This window comes from Physeter macrocephalus, chromosome 2, assembly GCF_002837175.3.
Source record: "Physeter macrocephalus isolate SW-GA chromosome 2, ASM283717v5, whole genome shotgun sequence".
Lineage (NCBI taxonomy): Eukaryota > Metazoa > Chordata > Mammalia > Artiodactyla > Physeteridae > Physeter > Physeter macrocephalus.
The window spans coordinates 130,311,823-130,339,404 of record NC_041215.1 but is presented as its reverse complement, the minus strand read 5'-3'; the positions used below and the strand labels follow the sequence as shown (position 1 = coordinate 130,339,404).

General features: G+C 41.1%; 1 protein-coding gene across 7 annotated transcripts in view; it reads right to left on the bottom strand.

Annotated features, from left to right (window-relative positions):
* Positions 1 to 19,458, bottom strand: part of SP100 (SP100 nuclear antigen) — a 92,833-nt gene extending 73,375 nt beyond the window's left edge. For 6 of the 7 annotated variants that reach the window (XM_024124496.3, XM_028482540.2, XM_028482545.2 and 3 more), the window contains exon 1: positions 19,322 to 19,458. In XM_024124496.3, the coding sequence (XP_023980264.1) occupies positions 19,322 to 19,353 (32 nt within the window). In that variant the 5' untranslated portion in view covers positions 19,354 to 19,458. Of the gene's footprint in view, positions 1 to 13,815; positions 13,874 to 19,321 lie in introns of those variants that run through there. The other variant, XM_028482535.2, reaches the window with a different exon arrangement.
* Between the last annotated feature and the right edge of the window lie 8,124 nt (positions 19,459 to 27,582).

The following is a 27,582-nucleotide window of genomic DNA, read 5'->3' as shown; positions in this document are numbered from 1 at the left end:
GCTGGACGCACAGGCTCAGCGGCCATGGCTCACGGGCCCAGCCGCTCCGCGGCATGTGGGATCCTCCCGGACCGGGGCACAAACCCGTGTACCCTGCATCGGCAGGCGGACTCTCAATCACTGCGCCACCAGGGAAGCCCTATTTAAGTTTTTTAAGAAACTGTTTTACAGTGCTTCCAAAGAATCATTTTACATTCCTACCACTAGGAATGTAAGTGTTCTAGTTTTTCCACTGTCTTGCTAACCCTTTATGTCTTTGACTGTAGCCAATCCAGTGGGTATACATTGGTATTTTGTTTTGATTTTAATTTGCCTTTTACCAAATGGCTAATGATGTTGAGCATTTCACATGTTTATTACCTTCCATATGGCTCCATGGAGAAATATCTATTCAAACCATTGGCCCATCTTTTAATTGGACTGTTTGTCTAATTATTGAGTTGTAAGAATTCTTTACATATTCAGGTGCAGTTGTTCATTACAAATATGATTGGTTAATATTTTCTTCCAGACTGGGATTAGTCTTTTATTTTCTTAATGGTATCTTTTGAAGCACAAAAGATTTAAGTTTTGTGAACTATGATTTATCAACATATTATTTTATGAATCATGCTTTTTGTGTTCCAACTACCTTTTTGTCTAAGCCAAAGTCACAAAGATTTTTCTTCCCTATTTTCTTCTAAAAGTTTTATCATTTTCTAAATTTGGAGTTTGGGATTAACAGATATACATTACTATATATAAAGTAGATAAACAAAAAGGACCTACTGCATAGCAAAGGGAACTATATTCAATATCTTGTAATAACCTATAATGGAAAAGAATCTGAAAAAGAATATATATGTATGTATATATATATATAAAACTGAATCATTTTGCTGTACATCTGAACCATTATAAATCAACTATACTTCAATAAGAAAATGAAAATTTAAAAAAAGTTTAATCATTTTCACTCTCACACACATCCAGCTACACTACTTGTGGGACCCAGGGAAAAAGAAATTAGGGGGACCCTTGTTTACAAACCATTAAGAATTTCAGAACAGTGAAAGCAGAGCAGTAAACCAAGTGCAAGGCCTTGTGCATCTGAATAAGATACATGGCCCTGAATCTGGCCCTGCTCTTACATTTTGGTCTTTGATCCATTTTGAGTTGATTTTTGCAAATGGTGTGAGGTAAGGATATAAATTAATCTTTTTGCATGTGGATATCCAAATGTTCTAGCACCATTTGTTGAAGAGACCATCTTTTCCTCCTTGAGTTGCCTTGGCACTTTTGTTGAAAATCAATTGACCCAAAACATCAGTGTTTATTTCTGCACTCTCAATTCTGTTCCATTGATTCTAGATCTATCTTTATGCCAGTGCTTTAACTGTCTTTATTAATGTAGCTTTATAATAAGTATTAAAATCTGGAACTGTAAGTCTTACAACTTTTTCCTTTTTAAGATCATTTTCACTATTCTGGGTCCTTTGCATTTCCACACAAATTTTAAGATCAGCTTCTCAATTTCTTCAAAAAGTCCTGCTGGGATTTTGATTTTGCATTGAATCTGCAGATCAATTTGGGAAGAATTGCCATCTTAAAAATACCGAGTCCTCCAATCCATGAACCGTAATTTTCTATTTATTTCGATATTTAATTTTTCTTACAATGTTTTGCAGTTTTGGCACATAAGTCTTATGTTACATTTGTTATGTTTATTCCTAAATATTTTATTATTTTCCCTAGTTTTATTTCTGTAAAACAACTTTTAAATTTCTAAGTTTCCTAGTTAATTATTTTATAGAAGCAGTATTATCTCATAAGCTGTGGGAGCATTGAATATACTTGTTTTATCATTTCTTGGCAACAAGAAATGATAAAAGAAGGACACTCTTCACTAAGCCATTGTTAACAGCCTGGGGCGTAGCATTCCATGCCTTTCCCATCACTTGTTCCAAAATTTACCACAAGTAAAATATTTTTATTACTTTGATTTGTATAAAAATAGGGGCATTATATATATATATATATATATATATTTTTTTTTTTTTTTTTTTTTTTTTTTTGCTGCGTTGGGCCTTCATTGCTGCGTGCTGGCTTTCTCTAGTTGTGGCGAGCAGGGGCTACTCTTCGATGCAGTATACGGGCTTCTAATTGCAGTGGCTTCTTCTCATTGTGGTGGTTTCTCTTGTTGTGGAGCATGGGCTCCAGGTGCACAGGCTTCAGTAGTTGTGGCATGTGGGCTCAGTAGTTGCAGCGTGTGGGCTCAGTAGTTGTGGCTCATGTGCTCTAGAGCACAGGCTCAATTGTAGCGGCACATGGGCTTAGTTTCTGCCCGGCATGTGGGATCTTCCCAGACCAGGATCGAACCCGTGTCCCCTGCATTGGCAGGCGGATTCTTAACCACTGTGCCACCAGGGAAGTCCTGGGTCATGATATATTAATCTGAACTTGTTTTTATTCATTGATAAAACTATGCCCTTCTCTCCAAATTATTAGAAATAAATAGGTATGTAATACTCTAGCAATATGTATTTACCATAATTTACTCAACCATTCAGCTCAATGGACAATCAGATTGTTTTCAGATTTAGAGGTCAGTGTTATATAGTCATTGTTCTATTTTCCTATCAAAAAACAACGCTTCAATAAAGACATTTGTACTTACGGGCATCTAACCAATTTATTCGTGCTTTGTGTGCATCAAGTACTCAAGAAAAATCAAGGGACAAAATAGACAAATTCCCTGTGCTATGGCATATGCCTTTTGGGAGAAGACAGTCAATGATTAAGACAATAAACACTAAATAAAATAAATAAGTAATTAATTTAGTATGTTAGGGAGTGATAAGGACATAGACAATAAAAATAGAGCCAGATTAGGAGGTTGGGAGTATGCGGGTTGGGTGCGGGGCTGTGGCTGTGATTTTGAGTAGGTTGGTCAACAGTCCTCATTGAGAAGGTGACCTGGAGCAAGGATTTTAAGGAGATGGAAAGTTAGTTCAGTAATAGGTATCTGGACAAAGAACATATCACACAGAGGTGAGAGCCAGCACCACGTTCCTAGAGCTGTAGTGTGTCTAGTGTAGTCAAGAAACAGCAAAGAGTAGTGTGGCCAGAGAGAAGTGAGGTAGAGGAGAGGAGAGAAGGGCTGGATCGTTTCAGGTCCTCTGAACACTCTTTAGGACTTGGCTTTTACTTTGGGGGAAATAGGGAGCCACTGAAAGTTCTGGAGCTTTTGTATATGCATATTGGTGTTTTTATTTTCACAGGATAGGTTCCAAAAGTAGGACTGACTGCTGGGTTAAGCTGTAGTGTATCTTAAAATTTAGTAGATATTGCCAGATCTTTCCTGAAAAGGCTCTAGCAATTCATGCTCAACCCAGCAATAAATGTCTGTTTCCCTGAATCTTCTCCCACACTGCAGTGTCGTTTATGAAGTTATGTTTGCCAATCTAAGGGGTGAGAAATGGTTTCTCACTACCATTTAATTTGTATGTATTCATATGTTTATTGCACATTTTAATTTTCTCTTCTCTAAGCTTTCTGTTCAAGTCCATTTTCTTTGGAGTTATTTGTCATATTTTAACAGTGGGCTGGGGTCTGTGTATAACAGATATATTAAGCCTTTGTTATATGTGTTGAAAGTATTTTTCTACATTGTCTTTTAATGTCTGTATTGCTTTTTTTACATTAAATCTATTAAATCTTCCTCTACCTACTTTCTTTCTTTAAATTAATTTTTATTGGAGTAAAATTGATTTACAATGTTGTTAGTTTCTGCTGTGCAGCAAAGTGAATCAGTTATACATATACATATATCCACTCTTTCTTAGATTCTTTTCCCATATAGGTCATTACAGAGTATTGTTTTCTCCAGATATAGGCCCAGGAGTGGGATTGCTGGGGCATATGGTAGTTCTATTTTTAGTTTTTAAAGGAACCTCTGTACTGTTCTCCCTCGTGGCTGTACCAATTTACATTCCTCCCAACAGTGCAAGAGGGTTCCCTTTTCTCCACACCTTCTCCAGCATTTATTGTTTGTAGAGTTTTGATGATGGCCCTTCTGACTGGTGTGAGGTGATACCTCATTGTAGTTTTGATTTGCATTTCTCTAATAATTTGTGATGTTTAGCATATTTTTATGTGCTTTTTGGCCATATGTATGTCTTCTTTGGAGAAATGTCTGTTTAGATCTTCCATCCATTTTTTGATTGGGTTGTTTATGTTTTTGATATTGAGCTGTATGTATTGCTTATATATTTTGGAGATTAATCCTTTGTCAGTTGCTTCATTTGCAAAAATTTTCTCCCATTCTATGGGTTGTCTTTTCATCTTGTTTATGGTTTCCTTTGCTGTGCAAAAGCTTTTAAGTTTAATTAGGTCCCATTTGTTTATTTTTGTTTTAATTTTCATTACTCTAGGAGGTGGGTCAAAAAAGATGTTATGTTATGTTATGTCAAAGAGTGTTCAGCCTATGTTTTCCTCTAAAAGTTTTATAGTATTCTACCTCACATTTAGGTCTTTAATCCATTTTGAGTTAATTTTTGTGTATGGTGTTAGGGAGTGTTCTAATTTCATTCTTTTACATGTAGCTGTCCAGTTTTCCCAGCACCACTTATTGAAAAGGCTGTCTTTTCTCCATTGTGTATTCTTGCCTCCTTTGTCATAGATTAGGTGACCATGGGTGTGTGGGTTTATCGCTGGGCTTTCTATCCTGTTCCATTGATCTATACTTCTGTTTTTGTGCCAGTACCATACTGTTTTGATGACTGTAGCTTTGTAGTATAGTCTGAAGTCAGGAAGCCTGATTCCTCCAGCTCTGTTTTTCTTTCTCAAGATTGCTTGCTATTCAGGGTCTTTTGTGTCTCCATAATAATTTAAAAATTTTTATTCTAGTTTCGTGAAAAATTCCATTGGTAATTTGATAAGGATTGCATTGACTCTATAGACTACCTTGGGTAGTACAGTCATTTTGACAATATTGGTTCTTCCAGTCCAATAACGTGGTATATCTTTCCACGTGTTTGTGTCATCTTTGATTTCTTTCATCAGCTTCTCATAGCTTTCAGAGTACAAGTCTTTTGTCTCCTTGGTAGGTTTATTCCTAGGTATTTTATTCTTTTTGATGCAATGGTAAGTTGGATTGTTTCTTTAAAAAAGAAAGAAATCCTGCCATTTATGACAACATGGATGAACTTAGAGGTTCATTATGCTAAGTTAAATAAAGCAGTCACAGAAGGATAAATACTGCATGATTCCACTTACATAAGGTATCTAAAATAGTCAAACTCATAGAAGTAGAGAATTGAATGGTGGTTACCAGTGCTGGGGGTGGGAAACGGGTAATTGTTTTTCAATGGGTATAAAGTTTCAGTTATGCAAGATGAATAAGTTCTAGAGATCTACTATAAAACATAGTACCTATAGTTAACAAATACAAAAAGGGGTTTGGAGGTGATGAATATGTTTAGTACCTTGGTTGTGGTGATGGTATCATGTCCAAACTCATCAAGTTTTATATATTAGATATGTGCAATTTTTTGTATATCAATTATACTTCAATAAATCTTTTAAAAATATAGTTACTCACACAAGGGGAAACTGGAAAGAGGCAAGCCAATTTAGGTTTCTGAATTGTGAAAGGGGTCAGGAATCAGAGGCATCATTACTTCAGAAGACAGATTGAGAGGTGAAAATCAAAACTGGCACAATGAAACTCACCAGTCAACTAGAGGCATCCTTTACACAGAGCCCTAATCAAGTTTTCATGTCTCATTCTTAAATGTAAATGGACACCTGACGGAATCCTTGAGAAGAAACAAATAATAGGGAAAGAGCTGGAAAGTAACTAACTCTCAAAAAAACCTTGTAATAAATGGAATTTAAAAAAAAATTATTGGGCTTCCCTGGTGGCACAGTGGTTGAGAGTCCGCCTGCCGATGCAGGGGACACGGGTTCGTGCCCCGGTCCAGGAAGATCCCACATGCCGCGGAGCGGCTAGGCCCGTGAGCCACGGCCGCTGGGCCTGCGCGTCCGGAGCCAGTGCTCTGCAATGGGAGAGGCCACAACAGTGAGAGGCCCACGTACGGCAAAAAAAAAAAAAAATTATTGTCTTCAGTAGTAGAAAAACCGTATCGGATTCATTTTTCAAAAATGATGGTATAAAAAAAGAAAGTTTTAAAAAGAGCTTTTGGAAATTAAAAATATGATGGCAGAAATTTAAAAATCACTAGAATGAATGAATGAGCTGAGAAAATTTTACAGATGGTAGCTTCAAAAGAAAAAAAATATAAAGAACTGCCCCAAGACCCTGAAAAGCAGGAAGCTTGTAGAGGATCAACCTAGGAGACCTAGTATCCAACTAACATGAATTCCAAAAGATAGGAGAAAGCAGAAGGGAGGAAATAACTGAAGAAATATTACAAGCAAAATTATGTGACTTAAAATAAGTAGGTTTCCATTTGAAAGGGCCCTGGAGTACCCAGAACAATGAATAAAACCAACCCTCACACTAAGGCAATTAAAAGAACAAGAGAAATCTCCTGAAAGAACAAACAATGAAACAGACCTCTCCAGTCTGTCAGACCCTGAATTGAAAAAGGAGGTAATAAAATTGCTGAAGGAATTAAGAAACACTATTGATAGAAATGCAGATCACTGTAATAGGGAACTAGAAATTATAAAGAGGAGCCAATCAAAATTAGACAACTCAATTGCTGAGATGAAAACTGAGCTAAAGGCAATAAATCTGTTGCATTTCTTTACACTAACAATGAAATATCAGAAAGGGAAAGTTAAAAAAAAAAGCAGTCACTTTTAAAATTGCATCAAAAAAAAAAAACTTAGGAATAAACCTGACCAAGGAAGTGAAAGACTTATATGTTGAGAACTATAAAACATTGATAAAGGAAATCAAAGATTTCTCCAGAAAAATACAAGACAATATTAGGAGAAGTCCACTTAGTAAGATTTGTATCCATAAGATCAACAAACTCAAACCAATAGTTTTCCCTTATGCCAGAAATAAAAATTTAGAAAATGTAAAAGAAAAATGAGTTCTCGTTTATAAATATAATTGTAAAATGCCTAGCACTAAATTTACCCAATGAGCTTACGATAGGGATTATTAAAAAACAATAACTTTACTAAAGAACTTGAATATGTACTTGAATAAATAAAGAGACATGCCATCTTTCTAGTTGGGACCATTCAGAATTGTTTAAATTTTAATTTAATTTAAAATTTAATTTAAATCTATGTATTCATTCAATGTCTATTGCCTGAATCCCAGAAAGATGGGTTATACTACAGAACATTAACAATTGGTCCCAACATTTATCTAGAAGAGAAAGAACTCAAGAATAGCTATGAATATTTTGAAAATAGGAATGATAAAGAGCTTTACCTATAAAGCCATAGTAACTAAAATATTTCAGTGTTGAAAGAGGAATAAAAAAATAGAATCATGGATCAGAACAAGGATCACCTATATATAAAAGGCAATCTAGTATATGTTTAAAATATTATTTCAAATCAGTAGTTAAAGGATAAACTACTAAGTTAATGTTATTGCATAAATGGTCCTTTTTCTGAAGGAAAAAATGGTAGTTCTGTATCTCATTCCATGTGCAAAAATAAATCTCCCGTGGAATTAAGAAAGAAATATAAACCAACCAAAAAAACAACTAAACAAACTATAAAACATTTTATCTTTCCTTTTTTCTTTCCTTTCTATCTGCCAGTCTATTGGCCACTGTCCCTTATTCGAAGAAAATTTTTGCAAATACCTTACCAGGAGTCCTTACAAAATTCATGATTATTTCCATATTCACAGAGATTCCATTAAATATCCTGATCTTTCAACTTACTGACCTTCTTATCTCTAATAATCTTGTCTTCCACTTGATTTCTGCAACTTTCTTCCATGGCCATACTTTAGACTTCATCATTTCTCCAATTTGTGCATGCTACGAAATCTCAGACTCAAATATGACCACTGCCTCATCTATTGCAGGTCATGTCTTCTAACACCTGCACTCCAATGAACCTGTGATCCCCTACCCTCAGGTTCCCAATTCTGCTACTGTTTTTTAAAATTTTTTCATAATTGCTTCTATGTCTTCTTACCCACCTAAATTCATGATATATTGTTATATTCCAGTGTTCTTAACCTTGGCTCTACATTAGAATCTACTAAGGAGTTTTAAAACATCCTAATACCCAAATACAACTGGGAGGGGATCAGTAAGTTCAAAGCTCCCCATCATGCAGTCACGTTCTGGGACTGCTATTAAAATCTGCCTCTGAATTTCACCTTTAACTTCCTTGTTCACATCTCCCTCCAGTGAATTTATCTAATATATTGATAACCCTGGACAAAATCAGATTAGCCCCTCTTCCACTCATCAGCACCCAAGCTATCTGGAGAAAAAAACAAGCATGCTAAGTGCTCTCTCTTTAAGTTTATAATCATTAAGCTGAAATGGATTCTCAGTGCTGTTGAGTAATCCTACATCATGCTATTCATTTCATTTTTTCCTTCCCTGAATGACTGTTTTACAGCTTTTCTATCCTCAAACTCTTCCCACCCTTTCTCTCCCTCTCAACTGAGAATGTAGATGCAAAACAGAAGAATGTAACTGCATCCTCTCACCATGGAATACATCAGCCTACCTACATGGGTACCCATTGGCCTTCCCTCCTGCTACAGTGCACAGATTGCCTCTCTTCAGTCTAAGGACAATCTACCCACTTGGGCACTGTTTTCCATGACCTCTCCCTGACTCAGGCACAATCAATACAGAATCATTCTCTCACTTCTGCCTCATCAACTTTTCCTTCTCTATTGGACTATTACTATCAACATACAGCATGCTTCAATATTACCCATTTAAAAATCTCCCTACACTCAGATTACCCCTCCTGTTGTGTTTCTCGTTTGAAATTGTTGTCCATATTAACTGTCTCCACTTTTCCCCCTCAGTCTCCCTTGCACGCATTCAAGTTTTACCCCTACGATACCCTATACATAATATTCTGGGTTTATGTTTTCCCTGACCTCCACACTGCCAAACCCAAAGGCCAATTCTCAGTCCTCCTCTTACTTCATCCCTCAACCTCATGGACATTGATAAACTTCTCCCTTCTGGAAATGCTTTCTTCATTTGGCTCCTGAGAGCCATGCCTTTATGGCTTTCCAACTATCTCCTTGGCTATTCCTGCTCTTCTGCATGTATTCAACTCCTCAGGGACAGTTCTCTTACCTCTTTTCTATCTGTACTCCTTCCCTGTGTAATCTTATCTGTTCCCATGGCTTTGGATACCAGCCACACATGGACAATTCCCAAATGTGCAGCTCTACCTCTTACCTCTCCACTGGACTCCAGATTTATATTCAACCATCTTCACTTTGATGACACAGGTAGGCTTTTTACAATTAGCAGGTAGCAACTGATCACTGATCTTCTGAGTCACCTCTTGAAACCTGCTTATTTTCTAATTTTTCCATATATAGGATTTAGTAAATACATATAACAGCACCTATGAGGTATATACTCTTATTATCCCATTTTACGGATGAAGAAACAGAGGTACAGAGATGTTAAGCAATATCCCCAAGGCCACATAATTATTGAAGAACAGAGTGAGGCTTTGGACCAGAGTCCAGGCCCTTTAATCACTACACAATGTTGCCATCTAGGCAAATGACAACTCTCTCCTTTAATTTCTTTGGCTAAAACATTTGCAGTCTTCTAGGACACTTCTCTTCCTCTCATACTTCATGTTTGATCCATCTTCGACTGTTCTTGGCTTTACCGTCATCTCTTTCCTGGCTACTGTAATAGCTACCAACTAGTCTTCTTGTTTCCACTCATGTCATATTGCAGCTGTTCTCCAAACATCAAACATAAGCAAAAGAGATCTTTTAAAAACTGAAATCAGATGATTTCACTCTATTGAAAACCCTCCAATGACTCCCCACTCTATTCTGAATAAAATATAAAGTCTTGACCATGACCCATGAGAAACATCACCTTCCAACCTCATTTTCTACTACTCTTCTTCTAGATCTCTGCCCTTTGGCACCTTAACCTCGAAGCCTTCTTCAGACATTCCAAGCATGTTTCTATGCCTGACTTTTCGTTGGCTGTTTCCTCTACTTAGAACATTTCTTCAGGAATTGGCATGGTGCTTTTCCTCAATATATTCATGACTCTCATCAAATACTAACCGCTCAGAAAGCCCTCCCAGGACATCCTATCTAAAACTGCACTCCCATTACACTCTATCCATGTACCCCACATGCTTTTTTCATTTATACTCTTACCACTTTCTGTCATTAAATTATACATTTATTTGTTCATCTGTTTACTATTTGTCTCTCACTGGAATGTCATTTCCATTAGGGCAGGGACTTGGTCTGCTTTGCTCACCATTATATTCCAGCATCTCATTAAGTTCTGAAAACATGTATCGGGAAATATTTGTGAATGAATGAATAAAGTATTAGTATAATATATAGGAGAATACGGTTAGAATTCTGAGTATATAAAAGGCATTTTTTAAAAAGCATAAGGAGGATAACATTGGTAAACTTGAGTATAAAAATGGACATGGATACATGTACCCCAATGTTAATAGCAGCATTATTTAAATTGCCAAGATATGGAAGCAACTTAAGTGCCCATCAACAGATGAATGGATAAATAAGGCATGATGCACACACACACACACACACACACACACACACACACACACACACACACACACACACATTGGAATAATACTCAGCCATTAAAAAAATAAAATTTTGCTATTTGCAACAGTGTGAATGGACCTAGAGTATTGTGCTTAGTAAGACAAGTCAGATAGAAAAAGACAAATACTCTATGTTATCACTTACATGTGGAATCTAAAATATAAAAGAAATGAATGTATATAACAAAACAGCAACAGATTTACAGATATAGAGAACAAGCTAGTGGTTACCGGTGAGGAGAGGGAAGTGGGGAGGGGCAAGATAGGCGTATGAGATTAACAGACACAAACTACTGTGTACAAAATAAATAAGCAACAGGGATATATTGTATAGCACATGGAAATATAGCCATTATTTTGTAATAACTTTAAATGGAGTATAGTCTATAAAAAATCGAATCACTGTGTTGTACACCTAAAACTCATGTAATATTGTAAATCAACTCTACTTCAATTAAAATTAATAAAAATTTTTAAAAAATTGTATGTGATTTTTGAATAAAATGGGAAAATGAAACTAGACTATAGGTTAACCCTTGGTTAGTATCCACGTAAAATAATGTAAACAAAATTCATCAGAGGGTAGGATCGAACAGTTTGAGGCAGGCCAGAAGTCCAGTATAGAACAATTAGAAGAGCTGAGTAGAATACCAGAAAACTATTTTAAAGGGACTAGAGAGCTACAGAAGCAACAGAGTCTGCAGAGACTAAGGTTCTAGAGACTAGAGACCTTTGGGAGCTGAGAAGCTATAATTGTTATTTTTCAGGGTGGTGGCTGGTATTTGCTGATTCTGGGAACAGAGGCTGAGAATTTGGGCTTGGCCAAGACCAAAGAGTGTTACTCTGAGCAGGGAACACAGAAGAGCTTGTGACAGTCACACAGGGCTGGAGACTTGAGGGGCCTCAACACACAACCCGTTCTTCTTCCCAAGATACTTGGTAAAGTTTTTAAGGCCAGGAGGCTGGAATAACTGTGGAAAAAGTCTCTGAAAAGAAAAGCAGAATTACCTGAAGGCTCACCATGCAGAAAAGGCAAAGACAATCATGATGAGGTCCAGAGAACATAAAGGGAGAGAGTTGAAAGCTCTGAAGGGAGTGGTGAACTGTCTTTGGAATCTGTAGCCTTTTTGTTCCGTGAGAGCACTTGTAAATTCTGAACACAGCTAGAAGCTGAGAATCTGGACTTGGCACAAGCAAAGGGCTGTAGCTGGAGGACAAAGAAACTAGCAGAACTTCTGATGGTCATTTGGAGTTGGAGTGCAAAGTTAGAGACTTCAAGGAAATTAAAAACTTGGTTGGTTTTCTCAAGGACTTTTTTCAATTCTAAAGCTGCATGAAGAGAGAGGGTGAAAATATGACAAAAGCTTTGAAAAGCAGAGAAAACTTGATTGCTGTCTCTCAGTTGAAAGCCCTGGATGTCCTCATCTGTGATCAGGGCAAACCAGAGGTATATTAAATCTTATCAAAAAATGAATACTAATCTTGAGTCATTTCCTGCCCTGAATGTGTAATGTAGTCTGCCTCATTGTTTTACTTGCTTAGCAGAGGAAAGGGGAGTCATTCTTATGTGGAAGAGAATATTTGGAGGCTCTATGTCTTGCATACATAGTGTCTGGCATTCAATCAAAAATTAATAGGCATGTCAAAAGATAGGACTATAGGACCAAACCAAGAAAAAAAAAGATGATGGAAGCAAGTGCACAGATGATCCAGAGATTGGACTTAGCACATAAAATCTGTGATTAACATCGTCAAGAAAATGGACGAAATGATGGAGAAAATAGAAAGTCAGATAATTCTACCAAAGAATTGGAATCTACAAAAAATAATGCAATGGAATATTTAGATCTAAAAATACAATTTTAAAAATGAAACTTGTTGGTAGTATTTAGCAGAAGATTGGATTAAAAAGACAAAACTTGTCGATTGGCTAACTAGAAGATAGATACCTCAATAAAAGACATCCAACTAAAGTAAAGACTTTTAAAAAATGGAAAAATGCAGAAAAGCATGAAAGGAATATGTGAGAGACAGTCAAAAGGTCTAGTATAATATGCTTTTGAGTCCTAGAAAGAGAGAGGAGGAAGCTGGGGGGAGGGCAGAAGAAATATTTGAAGAGGTAACGGCTAAGGATTTTCCAAAACAAATAAAAGGCATCAACTCACAAATTCAAGCAACTGTGAAAACACCAACAGGTTAAATGCAAAACAAAAACAAAAACAAAAACAAACAAATCTAGACTCACTACAGTTTAAATGCTAAGAGAAAAATCCTAGAAGCAGTCAGAGAAAACCTCAAGAGCCACAATCAAACCTCAAGCCATAAACTTTGAAAAATGGCAGTTAATCAATCAATCAATCGTTTAGTCAATGACCATAAGTTTCTGGTGTGGTAGGTCAGGATTCAAAACATCTCCATCTCTCCCAACTCCTACAAGCAGTACAGAGTTCTGCTGAAAACCCTTGAGTTGCAAAAAGCATTTAAACATGTTATTAATCATAGAAGAGATGAAACCACCGTAAGGATTTGCCAGGCAAAGGTAAAGGGGAAGGAGAAACCAGAGAGGTAAGCAAAGCACAGAGACACTTTTGATTTGAGGGCATTTGCTGACCCCAGAGAATCAGGACCTCAGGGTTGACAGCCTTAAGGAGTGAGAGAGACAGAAATAAAGTCTAGAGTCCACACAGGGTGGAGAGTCCAATGGGAGTCCAGACCCTGACCTTGACATCCTCATGGTGAGAATAAGTGGAGGGACATCTCTGAATTTACTGAATTGTATTCCCAGTTAAATCACCTGGGTTCCTCCAGGTTCTCTCAGCCCCTGAAAATGTGCTAAAGAGTTCCCAAACTGGTGCATCCCGAGGTACCTTGTAGCAAACAGAAATCCTTTCCAAAGCCTAGTACCTTCACTGTACTCCCAGATTTTACCTATAAATAATTTTTCCAAATACAATGCTAGTACACAGTCAAAGATAACCAGCTATATAAGCAAAATAATCTTTGTGAACAGAGTGTGGAAAGGAAAAAAATAGTAACTTTATAGTGGAAAAGCCTGGCAAACCCTACCTAAACCAAACGATCAAGGTCAGCATTCCTGGTGATAAGTCAGGTTGACATATCCCCTGATACGAGGTGATGAGAAGGGCATTTCACCTCTGTGGTTTTCTTTCATAAAACCTGTAATCCCAGTATAATCATGAGAAAGACATCAAGACAAACCCAAATTGAAAGATTCTACAAAATGCCTGATCAGTACTCTTCAAACTGTCAAGGTCGTGAAAGACAAGGAAAGACTGAGAAACTGTCACAGACCAGAAGAGAAGAGGTGATGGGATGGCTCAGAGCAATGTGTTATACTGGATTCAATCCTGCAAAAGAAAACAGACATTGGTGGAAAAACTGATGAAACTGAAAAAGTCTGGGCTTTAGTTAGCAGTAACCTACTAATATTGGTTTTTGTTAGTTTTGACAAATGTACCACAATAATGTAAGAAGATAACAACACAGGAAATGAAACTGCGTGTACAGTATTAGAGACTTCTGCACTATCTTTGCAACTTTTCTGTAAATATAACATTATTTCAAAATAAAAAGTTTATTTAAAAAAAGAAATTTGTGAGTGACAAGTGACAGAAACAACAGAAAACAGGGTCACAAACACCTCATATATTGAAAGTATCAGATGCCAAGTATAAAACTTCTTTAATCTGTGTAAGTCTTTTTATTAAAATAGAAAACCTACAGCAAACATCATTCATAATTGTACAATGATAAAGGCCTTCCCTTTGGGACTGGAATCAAAATAGAGATGATTACTATCACTACTTATATTCGCCAGGTACAAAGTCCTAGCCGACACAGTAAGGCAAGAAAAAGAAGTAGGAAGTATAAGAATTAGATTGAAAGTAACAAAGTAGTCATTACGTATACATTATATAAATTTATATCTATATACAAAATATATATATCCATACAATTTATTAGAATTTTTTAAAGTTTGGCAAAGTTTCAATTTATTTTTATATCTTAGTAACAAGCAGCTAGAAAGTTGATTTTTAAATTATATAGCTATCATAGCACAAAGATCTCAAGTATCTATGAATAAATCTAGCAGAAGTATAAGACTTCTCTACAGAAAAGTTTAAATTTTATTAGAAAATATTTTAAATGAATATATATATACCATATTAATGAGATGGAAGACCAGATTGTAAAGATGTCAATTCTCTTCAAATTGACCTATAGAGTCAACGCAATCCTAACCAAAATCTCGACAAGATTTTTTTTTTTTTTTTTTTTTTTTTTTTTTTTTGCGGTACGCGGGCCTCTCACTGTTGTGGCCTCTCCCGTCACGGGCCCAGCCGCTCCGCGGCATGTGGGATCTTCCCGGACCGGGGCGCGAACCCGCGTCCCCTGCATCGGCAGGCGGACTCTCAACCACTGCGCCACCAGGGAAGCCCTCGACAAGATTTTGACAAGCTGATTTGGAGATGCAAAGGGCCAAGACACTTCGGAAGAAGAAAAGAACATGGGAAGATTTACTCTTCAAGAGTTCTCGTGAAGCTGTTGTTGCCATGACAGTGTGGAAACGCATAAAGAGAGGCTGTCATAGGTCAATGGCAGAGAAGAGAGTGCACGGAAACAGACCCTGCACATATGGCCCCTTGGCTAATGGGAAAGGGAGCACTGCAGATCAGTGGGGAAAGGGATGGTTTAACAGATTACAGGCTTCTCAGACAAAAATTGATACGAATTAAAGTAGAAGCTTTAACTGTAGATCAGACGGGAAGTAATTTGGTCTCAGATAAGACAGGAAATGTGGGGGGAAAAAAACAAAAACATTCACTCAGCTTAAGACTGTGGGTGGTGGGAGAGCTGACCAGGTCATGCAGGAATGAAATGGGCTGTAAAACCAGGGCAGGCACGTGAACAAGAAAGTAAAGCAACACTTGAAACCAAACTGCAAATAGAATCAATCTGGAAGGATAACCCAGAGGATGAAGAAAATATCCCCAAAGCACTGAACATCACACAAAAACCCAAATAATAAAGCAAGAGCATGAAGATAGGGTGATAAAATAACAATATGTGATTTCAAGTGGAGTTGGAAGAGCTGTAGAAACAAATTAAGATCCCCCCCAAATAAACAAATCAACTTCAAAGAAAACCAAGAAACCAAAAACTACTAAAAATTAAATAATTGTCATGTAGAAAAGTTTGAGACAACCCTTACGAGCAGAAAGTTAAAAGCTAAAGAGATGAAAGATTAGGGACAGATAAAAGCTGTGAAGGCTGAAGTTGCTCCAGTGGAAGAATAATTTTGCCCTCAAATTGAAAAAGAAAATCGTTTTGGAGATACTAGAAGAGAAACTTACCCTGAAGTAAAGGTAGAATTGAATCTATCACCTTAAAAACACAAGGTTAAAGGCTGTGCACACGGAATTTATCAATAACTTTCAGCATCACTTTATTTATTCATAATAACAAGGGTACATCTATTTTATAAAATCAATACAATAATAAGTCTATACTTTAAAGTTTAAGCTTTAATAAGATAAAGTCACCACAGCAAAGTCAAAGGGCAAGGAAAGTATATTTATAAGTTTCAGAATTTTAGCAAATTCTCCCTTACAGTTAAAGAAAGAACAATCACCTCAACTCACTAACACTGGCAATAAATCAACCAGCACTTCATAGAAGAGACCAAAAAACAAAAAAAACCTGTTCATCCTCTCATGTAATCAGGAGAGTAAAGTTAACAAGATGCAACTCTTGATCCACCACCTCTGCAAAGTTTGGGTGTGGGGAGATGGCTCACCTAAATCTTGTAGGTGAATACATTGGTTCAGCTACTTAGAAAGGCCGTTTGCAGAATCTATAAACAATTAAATATTAGTACCCTTTGCCTCAGCAATTCCATTTTCTTAGTTATTGACACAAGACAAACACTTTTATATGTACAAAAATATAAAGAAATACATAATCGTTGTTATCACTGCTTCTTGATAAAAGTGAACAATTTAAAATGACCTAAATGTCTGTCAATAGGGTGGGGAGGAGGCTTTAAAAACCATGGTGTATGGGGCTTCCCTGGTGGCGCAGTGGTTAGGAACCTGCCTATCAATGCAAGGGACATGGGTTTGAGCCCTGGTCTGGGAAGATCCCACATGCCGCGGAACAACTAAGCCCGTGCGCCACAGCTAGTGAGCCTGCGCTCTAGAGCCCGCAAGCCACAACTACTGAAGCCTACGTGCTGCAACTACTGAAGCCCACACGCCTAGAGTCCGTGCTCCGCAACAAGAGAAGCCGCTGCAATAAGCCTGCACTCCGCAACAAAGACCCAATGCAGCCCAAAATAAAAAAACAAAACAAACAAAAAAAAAACTATGGTGTAATTCAGAATGGCCATCATCAAAAAGTCTATAAATAATAAATGCTGGAGACGGTGTGGAGAAAAGAGAACCCTCCTACACTGCTGGTGGGAATGTAAATTGGTACAGCTACTATGGAGAATAGTATGGAAATTCCTTAAAAAACTAAAAATAGAGCTACCATATGATCCAGCAATCCCACTCCTGGGCATATATCTGGAGAAAACCATACTTGGAAAAGATACACGCACCCCAACGTTCATAGCAGCACTATTTACAATAGCCAAGATGTGGAAGCAACCTAAATGTCCATGAACAGATGAACGGAGAAAGAAGATTGGTATATTTATACAATGGAATACTACTCAGCCATAAAAAAAGAACGAAATAATGCCATTTGCAGCAACATGAAGGGACCTAGAGGTGAAGTAATTCAGACAGAGAAAGACAAATCTCATATGATATCACTTATTTGTGGAATCTAAAAAATGATACAAATGAACTTATTTACAAAACAGAAACAGACTCACAGACATAGGAAACAAACTTATGTTTACTACAGGGGAAACGTGGGGGGAGGGATAAATTAGGAATTTTGCAGTAACATATACACACTAGTATATAAAGTAGACAAACAAGGACCTACTGTATAACACAGGGAACTATACTCAATATTTTGTAAAACCTATATGGGAAAAGAATCTGAAAAAGAATATATATTTTTATATGTATATATGTGTGTGTGTGTGTGTGTGTGTATATATATATATATATATAGAACTGAATCACTTTGCTCTACACCTGAAACTAACACTATATTGCAAATCAACTATACTTCAATTAAATAAACAAACAATAAAAACGATGGTGTATCCATTCTACGGGATAGTATTGGGTTGGCCAACAAGTTCGTTCGGATTTTTCTGTAACCTCTTCTGTAACCAATATATAGCTGTTAAAAAGAATGAGAAGAGGGCTTCCCTGGTGGCGCAGTGGTTGAGAATCCGCCTGCCGATGCAGGGGACACGGGTTCGTGCCCCGGTCCGGGAAGATCCCACATGCCGCAGAACGGCTAGGCCCGTGAGCCATGGCCGCTGAGCCTGTGCGTCCGAAGCCTGTGCTCCGCAACGGGAGAGGCCCCAACAGCCAGAGGCCCGCGTACCACCAAAAAAAAAAAAAAAAAAAAAAAGGTGAAAAAAAAAAGAATGAGAAGAGCCTATGGCTATTAAAGTAAGTGAAAATGCAAAATGGCATTCACAATATGAATCCACTTTTTCAAAAACAGGATTCAAATTTTGTATTTAAGAAAATGAGTTATATATGTAAATGCAGAGAAAAGCATCTGGAAGGTTATGCCTGCGACTCTAACAGGACTGGTATTGGAAGCTGCAAGGGGGTGAGTGGTGAACAGGACTTTTTCCCTCTCTATACTTCTGTATCGTTTGAAATTTGATGAGCAAGAATGCATAATGTTTTTCTTTTGTATTAAAAAATCAAAAAATTTTAAATATTAAGTAATGGTATTTCTGACCCATTACTAGAGAAAAAGATAGGATTTCTACTCTTTTTCTTGTAGAGGTGTAACCTATTCCAGAACAGAAAATGAAACCAAACATAAAATTACTCAGCCCGTGCTAGCTCTTTGCAGTTTGGGGTATTTCTCTTCCCTTTAATTTCTTTGCTCAGGATCGCGGGCGCAAGAACCCAGGCCCCCAGCTAGAAGTGGGAATAGTGGTCCCGTCCACAGGACAGGCACGAGACCGACAGCACCACCCAGGGTTTGAGAATAAATCAGGGGTTTCTCCCGAATTTTTTATTTTCGAAACTACCTTCTTTGAAATGACCTATGTGAAGGTAGAACTGACCTGAGGGAAACGAGAGTGATCTGGGGTCACAAGGAAATAAATCCTTGCTGCAAAGCCTCAGGAAGAACTGCTGCCTTCAGACAGGCCTGCCAGCTCAGCAGTAGCTGCAAAACAAGTAGTCACCTGTGTTGTGGCTGCAGGACTCAACCAGCAGGCGCCCTGCTGCAGTTTAAAATCCGATTTCCTCATTATACATTCCTGCCCTTCAGTCACTGCAGGTGACTGTTCCCCTACACCTGGCGTAAAGCAGAGGTTTAGTGCAGAGTCCAAAGCACAGCACTGAAGCAGCAGCGTGGCCAGAGGGAAAGGTGGGAGGAAGCGGGGAGAAAGACTGACCTGCTGCTGAGCACGCTGCCCCCACCAGCCATCTTCCCGCCCAGCCTGGCCTGGGCCTGAGCTTGGCCTCCGACCCCTCCAGGCTCCCCAGCCTCGGTCCGGGGAGGCTGCTGGAGCCCTGAGCCCCGAGCAGGAAGTTTGCTCTGGGACTCACCCGGAGGTGACTCCGCCCAAGTAGGGAAAAGGGAAGTGAAAGTATTTGCCAGTGAGCTGAGCTGTGCGGACGCCCTCCCTCTTCTCGAAACTCCACTGTGCTTCCAGCCATCCAGACACGAGGTCCCAGGGATGAAAGACAAGGAGTGACAGTCAGGGCCTGGAGGGCCAGGGGAGGAGCAGGGCCAGCCCTCAGGGGTCCACCTGTTTGTGCAAAGACAGCAACAACTTCTGCATGACCCCAACTGTCCTCAGTCTCCTGCCTTCTCAGAGCGTTTCAGAGCTTAGTACACGGTCGGGGTAAACTCCATGTGTGCCCCTTCCCCTTGCCGAGGGGACCGTAGTCGGAGAGGGAAAGACAAGAGCCTTCAAATCTTTTCTCCGGGCTGTGGGAGAGCCTGGGCCGACCCATTTACGTCGCAGCCTATGGACACAGAGCAGGAGAGAGCCCAAATGCTCAGCTTTATAAAGTGGAGAGAATGTTCTTAGTGTTCCTGGAAATCAGCCAGAGGTAGGAGAAAAAGCTCCAAGGCCCTGGGGCCAAGGGTGGAGCCAAGTTGGTGACAAGGGTTGACATCTTAGGTGCAAGGGTCTAAGGTGCCCCGACTACGGGGTTGCTTCCCAACTGCAGCCACGGGTGATGAGGAGACCCTCATCAGCAGCTGAGCGGGTGACCCTAGGCCCTGAAGCTGTGCCTGTGCACAGGTTCTTCACTCAGATTCTGAGTCATCATTCCACAAAGAATGAGAAGTGACCAGAAGACTCGCTTGAGTCAGCATAAAAGCAAATCATATTTGAAGATGAGGGGGAAGGTTTCTACCTTCTCTCCACTTCCGTTCTTTCTTTCCCCCAAAGAAAGCATCACATATCAGTGGTCGGGACAGATCCCAGGACACGGATGAGGGCATCTTTTCCAGCGGGCGGGGTCTCAGTGGTACCAGGTCCTGCACACGTGTGGATCCCTCTCTCCCCGCCTCACTTTGGGGGGGTAGAAGGACTAGTAAGCCGAGCCTCTGTTGGGCACAGCCGTCCTCTGCTCCTGACTCCATGGGGCATGGGGTCCAGACAAGGCTGGCACAGACCACACCTGCCGTTTCCAGTGTCCCCTCTCCCTCTCCTCTCTGTCCCTGGGCAGCTGGCGGCCCAGGCCACTGCCGTGCTGGCTGTTGACATAAAGGTGCCCACTTTTCTGTTGTCTGTTCAGGACCTTCAAGATAAGCACCTGGAATTAGAGGCCACCTCGCAGCGGCTGGACGAGCAACCCACGGGGTGGACACTCAAGCATGGGGGCTGCTCCTGGCCCCCGGCAGAGACCTTCCCGTGGTCTGAGAAAGAGGGGCCTGCGCCACACTCTGTGAGAGCCGTGGGAGTTTCTGAAGCACCCCCAGGCCTCTGTGGAGAACGCAGTTTCTTTAAGCCAGGAACTCGGGTTCGGAAAAGGGCAGGACCAAATTAAGAAGCAGGTTGATCCTATGATAAACCATAACGAAAAAGAAAATATATATATAAAAGAGAATCTATATCTCTGTATAACTGCATCACTTTGCTGTACAGCAGAAACTAACACAACATTGTACATCAACCATACTTCAATTAAAAAAAAAAAGAAGAAGAAGAGGTTGAACTCCTCCTACAAACCCTGCTGGAGTGATTGAAGGAAATAAGGGGGCACCTGGGGCGTTTTCCATGGCTGTGAGGGACACTGGCGACGGGGAGCACGTCTGCTGTCCCGGGAGGAGCCCAGCTACTGGGTCTGGAAACCCAGAGGGCAGGGGACGTCATGCTGGAGGAGGGACCTGGGACAGAGGACCCGCTAAGGCGCCGGGCTCCACGAGCTTCACCAGGAACAGCTTCCCCTCAGACTTCAGTAGCGGGGCTGAGTCTCTAAGTTGGGAGACCCCAGTGGGGGCCAGGGGCTTGTCCCCGAGGCCAGACAGTAGGACCTGGGATCTGAGCTGGAAGGGTAGAAGGAAGCAGCAGCAGCTGCCACAGTGGCCACTGGGGCCAGAGGATCAAGACCCTCCGCTCCTCCGTGGGTGTAGAAGTGGAGCGGAGTGGGCGCCCGGGACCTAAGTGGTTACACGCAGGCCCTGCTCCATCGTCCCCTTCCAGGGGCAGCACATCAGTCAGTGGGACTGGCCTGGACCCCCTGCTCCTCCCTCCTCCTGGGAGACTCTGGGTGGAAGGGATGAGTCTGCGTGTTCCTTGTTGGGTCTCCCTGGGCTTGTCCTTCCTGCAGGGCCAGGGCTCTGTCAGCCCTTCCAAGGTCAAGTGCACAGAGACAGGGGCCTGGGGAGTGGGGCGGGGTGGGGTGTGAGTGATTGGAGCTGTGGAAGACTGTGTGGATAAGCGCGATTCTGAGGTTCGGTTTTAGGGATCTCTTTTTTGCTACATGGTAAGCCACATCACTGAGCCCCCTCCAGCTTTTATCGTGAAGAAGACTAGTATTTTGATCCCCATCTGTCTCACCTTTTTGCCTGTCAGTTGGTTTTGAACTCAAGTGGGGAGGGTTTATACACAGAATTCGGGGCTCTTCTCTGTGACTTTCACCTTCCTGGGATTTTCCCCTCTCTCCCCAGAAAACCTGGTTGCCCTGGGCTTCTTTCCGGCTCTGCCGACCAGAAAGAAAGTGGGCTTCCTACCAAAGTTTCGGCCGCCCCACGTAAGGCTGCGGCTGTTCTCAAGTGGAGTAATAATAAACAGGAAACATTTTGTTCTGGCTGCTTCCCTTGAGTTCCGACTTCCCCTCTACCATCAGCCTGCTGTTTGTTCACTTTCTAGAAGCCGTAGGCAACTGTTCTTTGCATATTGTCCTCATAGGGACGTCTTCCACCCAGTTTACTCAGAGAGAGCTGGAGAACCCCGTTCTCTCCTCCAGACAGAAGGCCCGGTCCTCTCCACCCAGGTAGCAGGGTGTGTGCTGATGCTCTGCAACCCGCACTGGGAGGTTCAGGCTGAAGGGTGGAGCCCAGGACCTCTAGAGCATCAGTCCTACTGCAGTTCCCAGGGACACGGGCACACTCCCCCCAGCTAAGACCACAGCCAGGCTCCTTTGCAGCCAACAGCCCACATAGGCGTCCAGGTAAATGGAACTGACAGGGGCGATGGGCTTGGGGGCCGTCCTCGCCCTTGGCTGTCCAGGGCGGTGGAGTGGACGCTCTCCCTTCTAACATGAGGACCGACTCAGCCTTAATCTCCAAAGCACAGGCAATGGAACCACAGTCAACCGGCTCCGTTCGATTCAGGAACGTGCCCCCAAGGCTCTGTGGCCTCTCAGGCTGGCCTGGGACCGCCCCATTCCTCTCCTTAGACGGCAGAGCTCCCTGATGGCCCCGGGCCGGGTTCTGCCAGTCGGTTTCATTTTCCTTGGCTGTCCAGCCTCCTCCACCCCTTTCCTAACAGACCTGGATTCCTTTGGGTGATGACTTCTCCCCTTTGTGTGCAGGAGTAGAAGGAATGTTAACCAAGACACCGGCCCATGAGCGAGCCAGGCCAGCCAGACTCTCTTCGGGGAGTTGGACTCGCACGTGAAGTTTGTTAAGGAGTTAAAACACAGTTGGATAACATTTGTTCAGTGGCAGCTCCTTAACAAGGTGGAGGAGATGTTCCTGGTGTTCAATTCCTGGAGCAGCTCTGCTTCCTGCCTGGTTCTGGGGCCATTTGCAGGCTCTGAGCCCAGCCTCCTGCCTTTTCGTGAGCCACTGTCAATGAAGCATCCCATCAATGAAGTCCCTTTCTGTCTAACCTAGACAAAGCTGGCCTCACTGGCAAAGAGCCCTAATCGATACAAGGATACCTGCATGTACATTTTCTTAATTTATTTACTTATCGCTTTCAGGGTCAGCACTTTCTAAGTGTATAGCAAATATGATCTCACTCACCCTCACAATGATCCAGTGAGCTATGTACTACTAGTATCTCCATTTTACAGATAAAACTACTGCATGGGGAGGGTAGGTAGCTTGCTGAAGGACACACAGCCAGTACATGAGGAGCTGGGTTTCCACCTGCATGGACTAACTGCAGAGTCTGTGCTCTTATACAATAGATACGGCACAAATAAGCACTGTTCACAACACCAAAAATAATCAATAAGGGCCAGCTGCTATCAAGCCTTGATGAAAAATGAAAGTTATGATAAGGATGACACAGAATTATATTTACTGACATGTAACAACGCCCATTAAGTGGAAAACATTGATTAGAACACATTTTATTATTCAGATGGTATAACTACTCCCTCTCCATCCTCCACCCCTGCCCGCACCTTACAAAGCCCAGAATCATTTTCATCAAATTGTCAACCATGTTTATTCTCCTTACCTGGAGAGCCCTACCAAGCACTGTGCTTCTTAGTGGTAGGAGACACAAGGTACGATAGCTTGGAGCTTTGGAGGGAATATCCTGTTATGCGCCAGACCATTGAACCCCTAAAAATTTACCTCTATGGCATGTCTCCAAATCTTATAGGGTTTATCTCTCATTCTCTGGAGTGCATGTGACTCAGCCAGGCTTTTATTTTTTTTTATTTTTTATTTTTTTTAACATCTTTATTGGAGCATAACTGTTTTACAATAGTGTGTTAGTTTCTCCTTTACAACAAAGTGAATCAGTTATACATATACATATGTTCCCATATCTCTTCCCTCTTGTGTCTCCCTCCCTCCCACCCTCCCTATCCCACCCCTCTCATGGTCACAAAGCACAGAGGTGATCTCCCTGTTCAGCCAGGCTTTTAGAACACTCAACACTTCTTGCTCATCAGGTACAATTAACATACTGTCATTGTCATAGTTAATTTTATGTGTCAACTTGACTGGACAATCTTGGGTGCCCAGATTATCCTGTGTGTCTCTGAGGACATTAGCATTTGAATAGGTGGGCTCAGTAGATTGCCCTCTTCAAGGTTAAGTGGGCACCATCCAATCTGTTAAGGGCCTGAATAAAACAAGAATTGAAGGAAGGGAAATTTGTTCTCTTCTTGCCTGTCTAGTTGGGCTGGGACAGGTGTCTCCAACTGCTGTTAGACTGGAACTTACACCGTTGGCTCCCCTGGTTCTTGGGCCTTCAGACTTGGACTGGAATTACATACCACTTTTACTGGGTCTCTGGCTTGCAGATGGCATATCCTAAGACTTTTCAGCCTCCATATGCACGTAAGCCAATTCACATTTTATATATAAACAAACAAACATATATATATATATATATATATATATATATATATATATATATATATATGAGAGAGAGAGAGACAGAGTTCTGTTTCTCCAGAGAACCCTGATTAATACAGTCATCAATATAGTGGACCAATGTAATGTACTGCAGAGTGGCCAGACAGTCTTTGTCCCTTCAGGCTATATTGTGACAGAGAGCAGGAGAATTCACATAGCCCTGGGGCAAGATTGTAAACATGTACTGTTGTCCAGTCCATGTGAACATGAACTGCTTCTTATCCTCCTTTCTACTGAATGTTTTAAAAGTACATTTCTCCATATTAATAGTTGCATGACATATACCACAGGCCGTGCTAATCTGCTCTAATGAAGATACTACACCAAGCAACAACAGTTGCAACTGGGGCTGCTATTGGTTAAGTTTCTAGTAGTCATCTAGCAGCCATGAACCACTTAGCTTTTGCAGAAGCCAGACTGCTGTTCAAACAAAGATGTAATGAGGATTACCACCCTTGCATCCTTAAATCTTTGCATGTGGCACTAATCTCTGTCATTCCCTCATTCTCCAGGACTGTGATTTTCTTTCAGCTTACCATTTTCACCAAGGGAAAGTTCAGCTTCAAGCCCTTCTGCTTGGACTTTCCTAAGACAGTCATTGTTATTTCACAGGTTAAAGATCCAGGTCAGTCAACTGCTATGTATGTTCTCATTATCCTTACTTTCAGGAACTGGGGTAACGGCTGCTGGGTGAGCCCATGGATTGAGTGAACTCACGGTTAGATGGACATTACCTTACATCCATACACTCCACTCAAGCAGGGGCCATGATGGTGTTTTGGGACCCCAGGTATTAGCATCAACTCAGATCCTGTATCAACAACTGTTAAAAGATGTATTTTCCTTTGTCTGGCATATGGTTACTTGAATGAATGACCTTAGGTCCTTTCGGTGAAGAACTCAGGGAATCACTACTTTTACACTTTCTTATGAGACCTGCCCTCATTTCCATGAGCAGGTCCTAGATTTGGCTCAGGTCTGGAAACTAGGCAAGGGATCTTGACTTTTTATTGGGGTAGCTGATCTCAGCCATCTGTTCACCTATTTTTAATCTTTTTTGATGATATATATGAAGCAATGTCCTTGTTGGCTGCCCATCTATAAGTTTAAGGTGTACAGCATACTGATTTGTCTTATATACATCATAAAATGATTACCACAATAGGTTTAGTGACCGTGTCCGATTAGCTATCTCCATAGACTGCTTTGGGCCAGGGCCCCAGCCGTCATTCTAACCTTGCTGCACATTACAAAAATTATTTCATCTTGCTCTGACAGTTAAATGCTGCCACCTGGCTTCCATTATTCTAGAATCCTATCATTGCCATTGTTACTAGGGAATCCAGTAAAACATTCCTCCATTACGCCAACCTACAGAGGACAGCTGCCGCTGAGTATCTCAAGGACGCTGGTGCCCCTCAGCTGTGTGCTCCTTACCACCTTGGTAATGTCTCTGAGGCCTCCCGAAGAGCACAGTAACCCGGTGGATGGGTTTTCCAGTTGTAGACAGTGGAGCCATGCCAACATCCGGAGGCTTTTGAATCTTCTTTTCCACAGTCTGCCCTGGCATCTCTGCTTCCACTTCATCTAGTATGTACCACAGTTTATACCAAGCTTGTTTTTGTGTGTGTGTGTGTGTGTGTGTGTGTGTGTGTGTGTGTGTGTGTGTGTGTGGTACGCAAGCCTCTCACTGTTGTGGCCTCTCCCGTTGCGGAGCACAGGCTCCGGACGCGCAGGCTCAGCGGCCATGGCTCACGGGCCCAGCCGCTCCGCGGCACGTGGGATCCTCCCGCACCGGGGCACGAACCCGCGTCCCCTGCATCGGCAGGCGGATTCTCAACCACTGCGCCACCAGGGAAGCCCCCCAAGTTTTTTTTAAATTAAATTTTTTAATTAAATGTTTTTCTTCCAGTTTTATTGCGATATAAGTGACATACAGCACTGTATAAGTTTAAGGCATATATAATGATTTGACTTATATACATCAGGAAATGATTACCACAGTAAGTTTAGTGAACAGCCATCTTTATTCCAAAATTAAAGGAATAGAAAAAAATATATATACACACACACACACACACACACACACACACATATATAAGCCTTTAAGAGCCACCCAGGAGCATACTTGATTCATCCCCTTTGGCCCTTGCCAGGCTAATTAAACTTCTTGACACAGGAGAGTGCTTCTGTGTTGACAATTTTCCCTTTTCCAGGTTCATATTCCCCTTCTTTGTCCAGGACCCACCCCCCAGACACAATCTCCTGGTAACTGCTGGTACATGTTGGCCAGTCCTGCAGCTCCACTGGGGTAAACGCTCTCTTCAGCTGGCAGGACAACCCAGGACCTTCTCAGTGGGGTCATGCTGGGAGGACTCTGCAGTCTTCATTCAAGCAAGATCAGGATGGGGTAGGGTAGGGGGTCTGTCTTCCAACAAAGGGTAGGGAATTCTTTTGCAAGGCCCTGGGTGTTGAGGGAGACCTGGAGCTCAAGGTTCTCACTTGCATCTACCTAGAAAGGCTGATTCTGATTCAGGACTGCACTCCTTTACCAGGGCTCTGCCTTTGGCACAGGAGGCCATCCCAGTTCAGACTTCAGTCTTCTCCTATGTTCTGCCATTCTTAAAGCTGGGACCTGTGTCAGGCCTTCCTTTTGTCTGCCTTCCATCTGCAGTTGTAAGGGTGTCTTTGCTTCGACTAATAGATTTAAGGCTGTCATTTATTCTTTTCAATGTGTTAGTGGCACTTAGCAATAGCCACCAAAATCTACAATTCCATTTATCGTTTCTCCCTTTGTGAATGCCGATTTCAAAAGCTAGTGAAATCCTCTTTATCTCATCGAGTTTCCCAAAGATGCAAGTTTGGCAACAGCAC